The sequence below is a fragment of the Ursus americanus genome, chromosome 16 (assembly GCF_024610735.1).
Source record: "Ursus americanus isolate L20-20 chromosome 16, mUrsAme1.1.p, whole genome shotgun sequence".
Lineage (NCBI taxonomy): Eukaryota > Metazoa > Chordata > Mammalia > Carnivora > Ursidae > Ursus > Ursus americanus.
In genome coordinates, this window is record NC_142142.1 from 19,895,000 (window position 1) to 19,911,916 (window position 16,917).

Consider the following 16,917-nt stretch of genomic DNA (forward strand, 5'->3'; position numbering starts at 1 on the left):
TTCTATCTTGCAATTACCATATGGGTCTACTGGACCATCTTACAAATCTAAGATGCATTTGATGATACTAGTAATCTTATTTTTCCTATATTGTGAAACATTTTGCTATTTCATCCAAGGAATTATTTCATCATTACTCATCATTTGCTCTCAATCATGCAAAAAAATAAGTTTGAAATAATAAGAAAATGAAAGAATGGTGGAATTACTTAAGAGTAGAGGTTGGCAAACTTCTTTTAAAAAAATATTTGAGAGAAGGGGCGCCTGGGTGGCACAGTCGTTAAGCGTCTGCCTTCGGCTCAGGGCGTGATCCCAGCATTCTGGGATCGAGCCCCACATCAGGCTCCTCCGCTGGGAGCCTGCTTCTTCCTCTCCCACTCCCCCTGCTTGTGTTCCCTCTCTCGCTGGCTGTCTCTCTCTGTCAAATAAATAAATAAAATCTTAAAAAAAAAAATATTTGAGAGAGAGCGAGCACGAGAGAACGAACATGAGCGGGGGCAGGGAGGAGAGGGTCAAAGAGAGAGGGAGAAGCAGACTCCCCACTAAGCAGGGAGCCTGATATGGGGCTCGATCCTAGGACTCTGGGGTCATGACCTGAGCTGAGAGCAGACACTTAACCAACTAAGCCACCTAGGTCCCCCGGCACACGTTTTTGTAAAGGGTAAGATAGTAAGTATATTTTAAGCTTTGTGGGCCACATTTGGTCTCTGTAGCATATTCTTCTTTAAACAACCCTTTAAAAATGTAAAAAACTATTCTTAGCTCACAGGTCATATGAAAATAGGTTGTGGGCCAAATTTGGCCTGTGCACCTTAGTTACCATTGCATTATCCTAGAGTCTTCATATTGCATTGCTTAAAAGATTATGTCATCTTTCAGGAAGGGTAAAAGGAGACTGGAGACACCATCTTTATGCTGTATTTTTTCATGTTTTTGCTTTAAAATTGGATACAGCTTGTAAGTGGACACTGCTGAAAATGGGTATGTGTAAACAGGCAATTAGAAGGCGATAGGTGTAGAAATAAAACAGATTCATTGGATTGGTTATTCTGCATAATTTTATAAATCTAAAAATGACAGTGCTTTGCAAATTATGGATCAAAGAAGATGCCTGTCCAAATTATGAGACATTAAAAGTTTTTAAAATTTTAAAGCTTGAAATATTGAATTTTGATAATGCAGTTGCTAGAAAAAGAACCAGAAGTAGTGGTAAGTTAGAAGCTATTAGAAGATGTGTTAAAAATCAAGAGTCAGATTTATAAGATGGATATATTCCATATTTATTCATGACAGTGAACAGTGGTATTCAGAGAATGTGGCTTATTTTGGCTATTTATAACTTAAAAACCTGGGAAATGTGCAATGAATATTTGCATTTGTTGAACTTCAGTACTTACTAAAAATTCTAATAAAGTTGTTTTTCACTCTTTCTTCTTGTGAAATTTTTTTGTAAAATGACTTAAAATGTATATATTTTTAAAGAGTCCATTAGACCCAGACAGTAAATGATGATGGCTGCTTTTCCTTGTGTACCAGCAGTAAAAGACTAGTTTGTAGGATTTCTTCCTTTGAGGTTTGCCTTGTGTTAGGTTCTTGGCTTGCATTAAGGAGGGACACTTTGAGGAACACCTTTGAAAGATTTTCTGCTGCTGTTACTATTAGAATGTTATCGAGGAATTTATCTAATTTTTTTCTTCAAGACCAGGTCAGATGTTTTACTTTCTCTGTTTTTGTTTAATTTTTTGACACTAAGACTCAGTGTAATTGATCATGTTTCTCTTTTTACTTTTGCTGTCAGGAATTCAGATCCAAAATTAAACACTAAGTTTCTATATTATGTTCCAGTGTTTCTTTCCTATATTTTATGGTTTACAAATAAGAAACTTTGTACTTGAAGGTTATCAACTACTGTGTCGAGCCCATTTTGAGAATAAGAGTAACCGAAAGAATGATGTAATTGCACAGTGGATCCCTTTGAAATATAAAGATTGTCGAAGACTTTTGAGTCTTTTTTTTTTTCTCTTAAGTTGTCTTAGTCCCAGAGAACTTTAAAATGAAGTCAGAATTTCCGTAGTCCCATCTTTTACAATGGGCCTTAGCCACTTTTACTTAGTAATTCGCTAGGAGCTTCCATTTGATAAAGAGGAGGTTAGAGATGACAAGGCTTTCTGCTTGGGCAGATCCCTCCCTGAGTAGTTAAAACTAAGGCAATAAAAGATTGTATTAAACCTTTTTCCTTGATTGAGGTCATTGGAGCCTCTTATACAGACAAATTAGGTTTAAAACAAAGTTTTGGTGAAGTAAGGAACTTCACAAGTCCATCTCTCCATAAAAGCAACAACAGCAACAAACACTGACAACAACATCAGAATCTTTTTCAGGACTCTGGAAACTAACCAAAACTTTGTAGTAACCAGGGGAACATTTAATTAAAACCACTGAATCTTGGTAAGAACCGTGAGCTTTGTGACATTTTAACTTACCCTGGATCCATCTCCTGTTCCTCAGTTCAGTGGTAGCCTTGGAAATAATAGCTCATGTTGTTGGTACTGGTACCAGAGGGAGCAGAATGGACCTCATTCACAACAAATTATAATTACAATTGACCCTTGAACAATATGGGGTTGGGGCACCAATCTCCTGTGCAGTTGAAAGTCTGCATATAACTTTTGATGCCCCCAAAACATAACTGCTAATAGTCTGCTGTTGACTAGAAGCCTTACTGATAACATAAAAGTTATGTATGTAACATACATGCATTTTATATGTTAAATGTGTTACATATACTTTATGTAAAAGTTAGAGACAAAATAAGCTTGAGAAAAAAATGTTATTAAGAAAACCATAAGGAGATACATTTACAATATTGTACTATAAAAAGAATCTGTGTGTAAGTGGACTCAGTTCAAGCCTGTGTTGCTCAAGGGTCGACTGTAATTTGTTTTGGTTTCTCTGGTGGTTCCCTTGAAGATTAATTGAAAAGACTTTCCTTTATCTCAGTAAAGTAACAACCTGGGAGTGTTTGTCAGAAATACTTCCCTGCTAATGTACTTGTCACTGCTGTCTGATGCACTGACAGCGATTGGGGCAAAAACAGACTGACTGCAAAGCTTCGGAGGGAAGGCTGGGAATAAGATACTTTGTATTTTTTTTTTTAAAGAGTATTTATGTATTTGAGAGGGAGAGAAAGAGAGTACACGAGCAGGGGGAAGGGGCAGAGGGAGAAGCTGACTCCCCTCTGAGCAGGGAGCCCAATGTGGCACTAGATCCCAGGACCCTGAGATCATGACCTGAGCCAAAGGCAGATGCTTAACTGACTGAGCCACCCAGGCACCCTGGAATAAGATACTTTGGGGAATAAGGCTTTGAGTTCTTGGACCTGCAAATTTTTGGAAGCCTTAAAGACAATATACAGTCAGGGCTGTGCACATGCTCAGGAAAGAACTAAGAAGGTTCTAAGTTCTCACTCTGGCTGATGTTGGGGCTCTGCATAAGCAGGAAGTAAAGGCTAAGGCAGAGTTGTAAACTACCTGGCTAGTGTTAAAGGAATGTCCCAAGCACAGAACCCATCTGCAAAGACTGGGAGAATTTTTGGGTTCCAGGCTTCTAAGGGACTATCTTTTCAATCACTAGCTGACCACTAAGCTAATAGAAACATCACTGGTTACACATGACAAAAATACAGACTTAAAAGTATTGGTTCAGAAAAGTTATTAAGGAAACAACAAATATTAACAATAAACCTGAGGAGGGAGAAACATCTGATTTCTAGATTTGCTGCATTATAATATTCAGCATCCAGTTTTCAACAAAAAGGAAGCATGCAAAGGAATAAGAATGTAAGGCCATTTCAGAGAAGAAATGAACAGAAACTGTCTCTTGAAAACATATAAGATTGGATTTACTGAGAGTTAAAGGAAGCCAGGAGAATTATATGCCATCAAATAGAAAATATTAATAGAGAAATTATAAAAAGGAACTAAACATAAATGATAGAGCTGAAAAGTACAGCAGCAAATGGAGTTCACTAGAGGGTATCAGTAGATTTGAGAAGGCTTAGGAAAGTATCCGTGAACTTGAAGGGAGGTCAATTGAAATACCTAGTTTGAAAGGCTGAAAAAAGAAGAAAAATGAACAGTCTCTGAGATACCATCATGTATACCAACATATGCACAATAGGAGTCCCAGAAGGAGGAGAGAGATGGGGTGGAAAGAATATCTGAAGAAATGATGCCCTAAAACTTTGATGAAAACGTTACACACTTAAGTTCAGTAAATTCCACGTAGAATAAGCTCCATACCAAGACATACCATAATCAAACTGCCAAAGAGAAAATGCAAGAGAAGCAACTCATCAAATAACTATTCTTAGTAAGATTAACAGCTGGTTTCCATTAACAGTGGAGTCCAAAGGCACTGAAAGAAAACTGCCAAGAATTCTCTATTGAAAGTATCCAACAGAAATGAAGGAGAGGGGTGCCTGGGTGGCTCAGTCGTTTAAATGTCCAGTTCTTGATTTCGGCTCAGGTCATGATCTCAGGGTGGTGAAATCCAGCCCTGCATTGAGCTCCATGCTTGGAGTCTGCTTGAGATTATGTCTCTCCCTCTGCCCCTCCCCCCACATGCACATGCTCTCTCTGTCACTCTCAAATAAAATCTTTAAAGAAAAGAAATGAAGGAGATAATGAAGACATTCTCATATGAATTGTGAGAGTTATTACTCAAAGACTTAGCCTACAAGAGATACTAAAGAGAGCCCTTCAGGCTGAAAAGAGAGGGCATGAGACAGTAATTTGAATTGCCATGAAGGAAAAAGGAACACAGGTAAAGGTAACTAGGTAATCATAAAAATCAGTATTGTACATTTTGTTTGTAACTCTTCTCCCCGTCCCCCCATTTGATATAAAAGACACCTTCATAAAATGGAAACTGTAAGATGCCTGGGTGGCTCAGTCAGGTAAACATCTGCCTTCTGCTCAAATCATGATCCGACGGTCCTGGGATCAAGCCCCACATTGGCATCCCTGCTTGCCCAGTGGGGAATCTGTTTCTCCTTCTGCTTCTCTCCCCACTCCTGCTCTTTCTCTCGCTCACTCTGCTCTTTCTCTCTCTCAAAACCTTAAAAAAATGGAAAGTGTAAAGCTATGTTCATGAGCATGCTATGTATAAAGAAATAATTTATGACAATGCATAGGGAGAGAAATTACATAGCAAAGTTTTTGTGTACTACTGGTATTAAGTTGGTGTAAGTCCAAACTAGGTTGTTATAATTAAGATGTTTATGCTAATCCCTACTGCAACCATTAAGGAGATAATAAAAAATACATAGTAAAAGAAATGTAAGAGAATTAAAATGGTACACTAGCAAGTATCTGTTTAACACAAAATTAAATTTTCCAATTAAAAGGCAGAGATTTGCAGAATGGATTAAAAAAACGTGATTCAACTATTGAGACACAGAGTGGTTGAAAAAAGATACATGAAAACAGTAACTAAAAGAGAGCTTGAGTGGATGGACTAAAATCAGACTAAATAGATGTATGACAAATTATTATGAGAGATAAGACATTATATAATGATGATAGATAAAGATCTATCAGAAAGGTAATAACAGTTATAAACTTGTTTGCACCTACCAACAGAACCTCAGAATACATGAAGCAAAACTTGGCAGAATTGAAGGGAGAAAATAGTTCAACAATAATAGTTGGAAACTTCAATACCCTACTTTCAGTAATGGATAGAATGACTGGACGGAAGGTTATCAAGGAAGTAGAAGACCAAACACTGTAAGCCGTCTAGACCTACCAGACTTACACAGAACACTGTACCCAACAACAGCAGAACACGTTCTTCTCAACTGCACATGGGGCATTTTCTTGGATAGACCATATATTAGGCTACTGTAAAACAAGTCTCAATAAATTTAAAGACAAATTATACGAAGTATGTTCTCTGACCACAATGATAGAAATAACAAATCTGGAAAATTCACAGATATATGGAAGTTTAATAAAACAATGTAAAAATATTAAAACTATTTTAAACTAGCCCTATTTAGTGAGAGGTGTGTGTGTATATTTTTAAATCACTGAAGAATACATTGTAACTTTTTTATTCATATTCTTGAAAATTTAAGGAGAGTTTGGATATTTGTAAGGAGTGTTCTAGTTATTAGGAATATGTGTTGCTCCAGATTTTTGTTCTTCAGTATTTGATTAAATATATTATAGTCTATGAAAATAGCAGATAACCAAAAATCTGTTGTATGATTTTTTTCCTTCAGACTAACTTTTCTGATTGTCTTATGTGGATTAAAGAAATTGGCCCCTATTTTCCACATAGAAGTTAAATGGCATTTACAGGCTCAGGTATATACTTAATGACAACTTGATTTTTATTTTTATTTATTTATTTATTTATTTTTTTTATTAATAATGATTTTTTATTATATTATGTTAGTCACCATACAGTACATCCCCGGTTTTCGATGTAAGGCTCGATGATTCATTAGTTGTGTATAACACCCAGTGCACCATGCAATATGTGCCCTCCTTACTACCCATCACCGGTCTATCCCAGTCCCCCACCCCCCTCCCCTCTGTAGCCCTCAGTTTGTTTCTCATAGTCCATAGTCTCTCATGTTTCATTCCCCCTTCTGATTACCCCCCCCTTTCTTTATCCCTTTCTTCCCCTAATGATCATTCTAGTTCTTATGTTCCATAGATGAGAGAAATCATATGATAGTTGTCTTTCTCTGCTTGACTTATTTCACTAAGCATTATCTCCTCCAGTGCCGTCCATGTTGTAGCAAATGACAACTTGATTTTTAAAGGGGAGAAGTTACTAAGTATTTTCTATGATAAGGTTCTGTATTGCCTGTTTGATAACATAACATCAAGTGTTACATGGGGTGATCCATGACATTTAGTAGAATATGCCATGTCATTTATCAGTAATAATGGTAATTTAAGATCTTTCTTTAGTGGAATAATGAGAAAATGCTAAAACTAATTTAAAAAAATCTTTAAAAAATACCCTTCCTTTGGAGTTAGCATCGAGAATTTTTAAATGTAATTAATGCTTATTCATTTATTTTTCTCATTCTATTACTTTCCGTTTCTACCCACAGTAATTTTAATAAGTTTTTGAGAAGTAACAGCTGTTTTTCTGGTGGGGAAAATTTTAGTTTTCTTATTCTTTGTTAATGTGATAAAAACTAGCCTTCCACATTTCTTCGAAAAGAGACAGATGTTCATATAACAACTTTTTAGTGCATGTGGATCAGAGGTTTTTCAGTATTTACAAAGGAATTTGTATGGCTACAAGTTAAATTTGAAATTTGTGGTACGTGTTAATTTTTTTCAGGAGAAGGAAGCCAACACCCTTTTGGAGCCATGAATATTGTCCGAACTCCATCTGTTGCTCAGATTGGAATTTCAGTGGAATTATTGGACAGTTTGGCTCAGCAGACTCCAGTAGGCAACGCTGCTGTATCCTCAGTTGACTCATTCACTCAGGTATGCAGTACACACATTATTTTCTAAAAAAAATCTTAAAACCAAATTCTATGTATTTTTTAAAGGTTTTATTTACTTGAGAGAGAGAGAGTGCGTGCGCACGCCCACATGCTCGCACGAGTGGGGGAGGGGCAGAGGCAGAGGGAGAAGCAGGCTCCCTGCTGAGCAGGGAGCCTGATGTGGGACTCTATCCCAGGACCCTGGGATCATGACCTGAGCTGAAGGTAAACGCCTTACTGACTGAGCCACCCAGGTGCCCTCCAAATCTATACTTTAAAAATTAGCCTGGTGGTAAAAAACATGTAAAAATGAAGGTAAACATGCATGGTGTAAGTTATTGGCTTCCATGGATAATTTAAGCTTGCCTGTTTTCTTCTATAGGTATTTTAAAATTTGTAAATGTTTTGATGAGACTTGTTTTTATAGTGATGAAATAGCTCAACGTAATTTAAAAATGGGATTAAATATTAGCTTTTTCTTTTTCCCCTCCCACAGTTAGTATGCTAGGCTGTGGGTATGTAGTTGTGAACCTGATAAGCAAGATCCTTGTCTTCATGGAGCTTAAAGTGACATAATTCCATGATGGTTGACTTTTAACCTCTGTATGACAAAGGCCTGAACAGGAGAGTGATGTAGGCAGAGGTGTAGCTAACGCAAAGGCCCTGAGGTAGAAATCTGTTGTTTGAAGAATAATATGAAGGTCTTTGTGACTGGAGTGAGTAAGCAAGGGTGAGAGATGGGAGATGAGATGGGAGATAACTGGGGAGGGGGCTGCGGGATAAAATCATATGGTACCTCATTGGCTTTTATAAGGACTTCGATTACTTTTTTTAAAAGATTTTATTTATTTATTAGAGAGAGCACGTGCACACGAGAGCACAAGCAGGAGGAGGGGCAAAGGGAGAGAGACAAGCAGACTCCCCACTGAGCAGGGAGCCCAAAGTGGAGCTCGATCCCAGGACCCTGGGATCATGACCTGATCTGAAGGCAGACACCTGACTGACTGAGCCACCCAGGTCCCCCTGTAAGGACTTTTACTCAAATTCTGTTTGGAAGAGAAGAAATCAGAGAGTTTTGAGCAGAAGAGTAGTAGGACCTAACATATTTTAAAAGGATCACTTTTGCATGTTTGGACAGACACTGTAGTGGGAAGGAAGAAGATCAATTAGGAGGCTCTTGTGAACATCTACATGACAATGATAGTGACTTGAACCAGGGAAGTTTGGGGAGGTGGAAGTGAAGGTGATTGAAAATACTGGCATACCTCGTTTTATTGCACATTGCTGGTATTGTGTTTTTTACATACCGAATTCGTGGCAACCCTGCATGGAGCAGATCTGTTGGCGCCATTTTTCCAGCAGCATCTGCCCACTTGGTGTCTCTGTGTCACATTTTGGTAATTCGTGGAACATTTCAGACTTTTTCATTATTGTATTTGTTACGGTGATCTGTGATCAGTGATCTTTAATGTTACTATTGTAATTGTTTTGGGGCACCACAAACTGCGCCCATAATAAGATGAAGAACTTAATTGATGTGTGTTTTCTGACTCCTCCACCTACCAACTATTCCCGTGTCTTTCTCCCTCTCCTTGGGCCTCCCTATTTCCTGAGACACAATAATATTGAAATTAGGCCAATTAATAATCCTACAATGGCCTCTAAGGGTTCAAGTGAAAGGAGGAGTCAATCCATGAGGCAAACTTCATTGTTGTCTTATTTTAAGAAATTGCCACAGCCACCCCAACCTTCAGAAACTACCACCCTGATCAGTCAGCAGCCATCAACATCAAGACCCTCCACCAGCAAAAAGATTACGACTCGCTGAAAGCTCAGATGATGTTTAGCATTTTTTAGCAATAAAGTATTTTTTAATGAAGGTATGTACATTTTTTTAAAGACATAATGCTATTTACACACCTAATAGGCTACGGTATAGTGTAAACAAAATTTTTATGTGTGTTAGGAAACCAAAAAATTCATTTGACTCACTTTATTGTAGTGGTCTGGAACTGAGCTGCAATATGTCTGAGGTATGCCTGTAGTTGATTTCTGGAGATAATGTGAAGATGGAGCCAATAGTGTTTCGTGATGTGGATCGCATGAAAGGTCTGAGATTAAAGAGAGACATCAATTATAGCCCAAGGATGTTGGCTTGAGGAACTTGAACACAGAGATGCTATGAAAAGAGCAAGTATGGGCTGGGAGTGGAATCAGGAGTTGGATTTCAAGTTGTACTATGTTTGGGATACCTGCTAGACATCCAGCTGGAGATGACAAGTGTAGAGTTCGAGAGGTCTGGTTTATGGATAAAAATGTGGGAGTCATCAGTGTAAAGATAGTATCTAAGTTTTGAAGGGTGTATGATTACTACAGAAGTAACTAAATGAAAAAGTTGGCCAGTGACTGAGCTCGGGGCCATTTCAAATTTGAGAACCTTAAGAGATAAAGATAAAGAAAAAGAGCAGCCTGAAGTAGGAGACCCAAAAAGTGGTGTTTTGGAAGCCAAGCAAAGACTGGTTTTTAAGAAGGAAGAAGCCTCAGTAGTATCACACTGCTGCTGAGTCAAGATGAGGGCTAAGAAGTATCCACTGGATTCAGCAAGATGGAAGTCATTATAAAGTTAGATAAGAGTTCAGAGAGTAGAAGTGGCGTTTGGAGTGAGTTGGAGAGGAGGAAATGGAAACAGGGAATATAGATGACTCTTGAATATAGTTACAGAGGATAGCAGATAAATGGTTTGGTTGCTTAAGGGGGGGGCAGTGGGGACAAGGAATTTTTTTTGTTTTTACTATTTTTAATGGGAGATATTACATCATGTTTGATGAAAATGAAGCATTAAAGAAAAACCGATGATGCAGGAGAGTGGGGAGAGTTGCTGAGCTCCTTGAATAGGAAATGGGAGCATGTTAGATTGGATAACAGACAGTATTCACAGTAATGGCTATATGGATACAGATGCAGGGGGTTGATAAATGTGATGAGAACTTGTGCATGTTCTCGATACCTTCTCTTTGCTCAAACAGGAATCAAGGTCATCGGCTAAGATTGAGGGGAAAGGAGTATTGGAAATTTAAAGAAAGTGGATTATTAAATAAGTCCTCTAGGAGGGGAGGAGGGTGAATGGACTAGGGAACCCCTTATGAGTTTGCTGGGCAGCGTACTCTTGAGGGTTGTGGCCATGAATTTAAAGTCAGACTTGTCACATGATCTCTTGAGAACAGGCTGAATTAAGAATGACAGAGTCTGGGTCTTACTGTTTTTTGTTTTTGTTTTCCAGTAATTAAAAAAATAAACTGCTGTGCTGAAAATAGCAAGTTGTAAAGCAGCATTTAATAGTATCCCATATAGACTGTATTAGAAAAATGTCTGAAACATACATACCAAAGTGATATTATCCCTGGAAAGGGGCAAGGGGACTTTTTACTCTATATATTTATAAATTGTTTGAGCTTTTAAAATAAAGCATATGTATTTTTTATTAAACATCTTATTATGAAATATTTACATATATAGGAAATACATTCCACCGATATTTACTGCATGCCTGCTGTGTGCCAGTTTTCTAAGCACAAATAAAAATAGGTAGACAAAATAATAGCTATCCTTATAGAGCTCTCTTTCTAGTGCAATATATATGAAGACTTCTGAGTGTCTTCTACCTACATTTAACTGATATTTGCCATATTTGCTACTAATTTAAAAAAAATGTATTTCTGGTACAGCTTGCTGGCCTCACTGTATCTCTCCTTCCAGTTCTTCCCCAGATAGCTACTCTTCTAACTTCATATATCTTTGCCATCCTATGTTAGTACTCTAAAAGAAACATTTATATATATCCACAAAACATGTTTAGCATTATTTGTTTAAACATGTTTCTAATATATACTTAGTATATACTTATTTCATTTAGTTTTTATTAATAGTACATGTACATAGCTTAAAGCATCAGATGGTTTTACATGCAGAACAGTTGTCCTGCTATACTTCTTATATTCTGCTCTTATTCTGCTCCTCAAAAGCAGTCACTTTCAACCTCTCCCTCATTTTTTTTCTTTACCTATTTCTTCCTGTATTTACTTCCATGTGTCAGAAAAAAACTTGCTTCATCTGTTCTTAACCAATTTATTTGTTATAGGTGTTTTCCATTGACTTACCAATACCTAATGTGAATTAGCTCTCTCACTCCTCTGTTCCCCGGCATACAGAGTTGTCTTTTCTCCCCACCTTTTTTTTTTTTAAGATTTTATTTTTATTTCTTTAAAAGATTTATTTATTTATTTTAGAGAGAGGAAGAGAGAGAGAGAGAGCACGCATGTGCTATGGGGAGGGTCAGAGGGAGAGCTAAGAGAGTCTCAAGCAGGCCGAGTGCAGAGCCTGATATGGAGCTCAATGCCATGACCCCAAGATCACGACCTGAGCTGAAACCAAGCGTCAGACACCTAACAGCGCCACCCAGGTGCCCTAAAAATATTTTAAGTAATCTCTACATCTGTCGTGAGGCTTAAACTCACAACCTGGAGTTGCATGTTCTACTGACTGAGCCAGCCAGGCGCCCCCACACCTTTTTATTATAGATTTTCACGAAATTAATGTTCAGAATTTTCAGTATTATGATCAGGTAAATATTTTTCAGAACTGAGCCAGGTGTAGTACTATGATTACATTTCCTTTCTTGTATGACTTTGTTTTTCTTGGTTAATAAGTGCTTCATTTTTTCCTTTGCATGGATTTCTATTTCCAGGTCTAATTTATGCCCAAACTCTGCCAAGTATAAATTCCTATTCAGTATGTTTTTAAAAAGCAATTTTAAATTTGTTTTGGAAACATCCCTCTTGAAACTCTTTTTTGTTCTTCTGTGGACTGATTATTCTCTGCGTCTGTTGCATAACTGTAGTCAAGGTATTCTTTTCTTTAACTATTGTTGTAGAAATTCCTTTTATTTCTCTTCTCTGTTGCAGTCCTTTTTTTTGTTTCCTCTATTTTCCATTCTTGTTGACTTACTCCTTTGTATGTTTTTAAAATGATTATAAATGGTATACTATACAAAATTTCTACAATTTGGTGTTCACTCAGCATTATTTTTAAGACTTATCTGTGTTGATACATGGAATAAATCTAGTCTATTTTAATTGTTGTATAGTACATCATTGTATGAATGAGACAGTTTTTTCATTTCCATATTGATAGATATTCTCACTAATATTTGTTTTAAGACCTTAAATTTTTGCCAAACTGATAGGTAAAATTTGAATATCACTGTTGTTTTGGTCTGTATTCCTAGGTGACTGGTGATGTTGAGCATTTTTTCTCATTTTAACCTCATTTGTATTTTTAATTGGAATTGACCATTTATGTATTTTGCCCAATTTTCTATTGTATTGTTTGGCATTTTTTAATTTTAGCTTTCTGGGAAGAGGCCTTTATGTGTTCTGGGTAATAATCCTTTGTTCTAGATATTGTAATTCTCCTAGCATGTTGCTTGTCTTTTAATATTGTTTTTGGTATCTTTTGCATGCAGACATTATATTTTTGTGTTGACAGTCTTATCAGTTGTTTCTTTAATTTTTATTTTTGTTGCATTGGAGAAGTCCTTCCTATCTTATCCTAATGTGTGAAGGTGTTATGTTTCATAGTTATTAAAGCTTTAATTGAAAGCTAGTCTTTTTTTTTTTTTTACTCAGAGTTAATAGCATATTTGTTATATGTCATGTTTATCATATATATCATATAACATGTCACATATGTTTAGACTTGTTTCTGGTCTCTCTCTTCTATTCCAGTTAGTTTATTTGCCAGTAAAAGTCTTAATATCTGCTAGGCCAGGTCCCTCTTCTTACTCATCAAAATAAGCTTACATATTCTCCATAATAATTTTAGTATCAGCTTATTGAGTTTCATGAAAAACCTTATTGGATTTTGTTGGAAATAACATTAGATTTATAGGTTTAATTTGGGGAGAATTGCTTCCATTACATTATGTCTTCCTATCTATGAACATGTTGTATCTTTTCACTGAATGTGGTATATAGGTCCTTTAGATTGTTTTCTTTCCTGTCTCAAGACAGTCTTGAAATATTTTCCTACGTATTTACAGACTTTGTTTCTATTCTGAATTGGATCTTTTAAAAGATTTTTATTTATTTGTCAAGGAGAGTGAGCAAGCATGCGCAAGCAGGGGGAGCGGCAGGCAGAGGGAGAAGCAGGCTCCCAGGGAGGGGTCATGACCTGAGCCGAAGGCAGACACATAACCGACTGAGCCACCTAGGCGCCCCTCTGAATTGAATCTTTTAAATACAAGTTACATTTTATTTATTTTTTATTTTTTAATTTTTTTAATGATTTTTTATTATGTTAGTCACCATACAGTACATCCCCAGTTTCCGATAAATACAAGTTACATTTTAAAATTGTGCTGTTAGTGTTAAGCATTGCTGTTGATTTTTGTTCCTCCTAATACTGATTTTTTTTAGTTAGTGATTTTACTGAACTCTGGATATTAGTCCAGGTAACTTAATGGTTGCCTCCTGGATTAAACTACCTTGATATTATTAAGCAAAAAGATAAAAGCTAATAAGGCATTTCCTCGCTTTATATTTAGGCTTTTATCTTTCTGGCAAGAAAAAGACTTCCTACTATTTTATATGAGAAAGCAGCTTGATTTGAGAAGGGTGGGATTTGAGGAGGGGGACATAGTAAATGTAGAGGTAGAGATAAAAGAAGATCTTTTGAAGGAAAAACATTTTTTCCCTTTTTTCCCCAAAATGAATATGTTAGGAAATTAAAATAGTTAAAAACCAAAGAAATTCTTTGAGCTATGAAGAAAGTGCTAAAGGCAGGTTGTTAAGATTTTGTGCCACGGTGTCATTTTATGACTTTCTTTAACTTACAGCATTAGACTGTTTTAGAACTCACAGTCCTTAAAACCAAGTATACTGCAGGAACATTTTTAATTAAAAATGTTAAGGTCTAAATGGAATATTCAGTATAATTCATTAATCTATTCATTATTAACTTTCCAGTTCACACAAAAGATGTTGGACAACTTCTACAATTTTGCTTCATCATTTGCTGTCTCTCAGGCCCAGATGACACCAAGTCCATCTGAAATGTTCATTCCAGCAAATGTGGTTCTGAAATGGTATGGGACATTTTGTATCTCTAATATTAAGGCCTTTAGTAACCATATATATTTTTTGCTGGTGAATGTCTTTCTTCTTTGACATTTAAACATATTCTTTCGTTGTGGACATCAGCATACATTAACAGTGGCATGCCATTAAAAAGTATACTGTGGAGTTCACATCAAGGAGTGTTCTTACTCTAAATATTCTGTTATATAAGTAGCCATTTTGAATTTATAAAGACAAGAAAATACAATTGCTTGTATTTAGGGACCACAATTAAGGCTGTAAATGTTTAATATTTTTATTTGTAAGTAACCATATATGAGTCTTGAAATACAAAGCAATATTTTTTTGTAATTTTAGAAAGTCTTGGTCTAAAGTAGATATGCATAAAGCACCAGGATTATTTATACTGCACCCTGTACTTAAATAATTAATAAAATTTATTTCCCTAGCTTTCCCATGATTCTGTTTGTAGGTATTCTTTTCACTTTGAATATCCCAGTGGTGGGGGATACATGAGAATTCGTTGAGCAGTGGTAGCATGGTGTAGCATGGATAGCTCTGGGAGGTATTAGGTTTAAGCTTTGTTAAAATGTAGGTGCGTGACCTTGAGCAAATTCCTCTCGTCTATTCCTCTATGAAATGAGGGAGGAGGAGTGAGATTTGATTTTTTTTCTTAGGTCTAGCTGTCAGATTTGCAGAAGTTAAAAAATTAATAAAATTTATTACGATTTGTGCTTTCTGATACAAGCCAGTCATACCTAAATTACTATGCTTGCTGTCCTTTTATAAGAATAATTAAACTTCCAGAGTAACTTTTTAGCTTTTTTGGTTTTTTATCTTAGCTTTTTAGAAGTGACATCTAAAGTTGTTTGCTTTTTGATAAGTCATTTGGTAGATTATGAAAGATTTAATTTTCTTGTAAATATGTTTTTTCTTTTGTAGGTATGAAAACTTTCAAAGACGACTAGCACAGAACCCTCTCTTTTGGAAAACATAATTTGAATAAAATAATTTTTAATGGATTCTGAAATTTGTCATGTTTTGAAGAGAAATGCCTCCATTTAAAAGTACGAAGTCAAAAGGATCATGAAGCCTAAGTTTAAAAACTGCTTATTGACTGAAGCTTAATGAAAATCTTTATAAAAAATTAAAAACATGAAAAATGAAAATATGTTCCTTATTAATGAGTTTTTCTCCCTTAAGCTTAAAATATTCAGAGGCAAAACACTTTGTTTTGGCTAGGATTCATTTTTTACTTAAAAATAAAGCATATTCACAACAATAGTGTGCCAAATGCCATTGCATTTATAATCTTTCATTTGTTTTTATAGTGGTTTGCTAGAGTAGTTAACTTAAAATCAACTATATCAAAATTTGGGGGACTTTTTGAAAAACATATCAAATATACATTTTTACATACGGAGCAATTATTTTCAGTTAGTATTTCTTAAGATTACAAGTTTTTCCATTAACACAGGTTGGCTGTCAGTTTTATATCTCCAAATTCATACATCATTATTTGTTTAACAAAATTGCCATGGTTAAAACTGGTGAGGTTTTATTTAATACTGGTAATGTTGTGAGGCATTTGTGTGTATAATATAGGGTGTAATACCTTTGCCTATGAAGTTGAAGCCATTGTATCTCATTCATAAGGGAGCCCTTGACTCATTTATACTAGTGACATCCATTGACCAAAAATCAAGTAATCAAAGCTAGGCTTATTAGCTTGCTGTACCAAGCGAGTACAAACACCAGAGGAACTGTGGGGTGTCTCCAAAGGAAGGGTACATATAGGAGTTTGGGGCCTCTGGTTAGTTTTGAAACATTTTGTCAAGGATTGGTGAAAATTTGAAAACTAGAGAGTTGCTGGTACACTTAGTGTCGTTAAAACACATGAGCCTATGCAGAATTATCATTCCATCAGTTTGTGGTTTTATCTTGAAGCATGTATCTGATTGAGCTAGCAATAAGAGTTTGAGCTTAGGCAATTTCTTGTGTTGTCAAAGTTTGGTAGACTTAGGTGTTTTGCAAGCTGTACATTTTTGCAAATTGTAGTTTCTCTTTCAATTCTCAGTTTTCTTCTGGTCTTTCTTCAGTCTGTGTTGAAGGACAGACCATTATCTTCTGGAGTTGTGATCAAGCCAGATTAGTATTACTCTTTACTGGGTTATAATTGTGTATCAGGTATCCAATGGTAGTTCTTGCTTTAGTCCCAGGACTTCATGTTAATAATGGTTGATCGTTGTTGAATTATGTGACTTG

General features: G+C 36.0%; 1 protein-coding gene across 3 annotated transcripts in view; it reads left to right on the top strand.

The window, feature by feature from the left end:
* HIKESHI (heat shock protein nuclear import factor hikeshi) overlaps positions 1–15,674 on the top strand; it is a 44,182-nt gene extending 28,508 nt beyond the window's left edge. The window contains exons 3-5 of one of the 3 annotated variants that reach the window (XR_015726952.1): positions 7,369–7,520; positions 9,246–9,399; positions 14,542–14,663. Coding sequence is in view for 1 of the 3 variants with exons in the window: in XM_045815583.2 (XP_045671539.1) it covers positions 7,369–7,520; positions 14,542–14,660; positions 15,595–15,649 (326 nt within the window). In the remaining 2 variants the exon portion in view is untranslated. Of the gene's footprint in view, positions 1–7,368; positions 7,521–9,245; positions 9,400–9,521; positions 13,197–14,541; positions 14,664–15,594 lie in introns of those variants that run through there. The other 2 variants (XR_015726953.1, XM_045815583.2) reach the window with 2 other exon arrangements.
* The last annotated feature ends 1,243 nt before the right edge of the window (positions 15,675–16,917 follow it).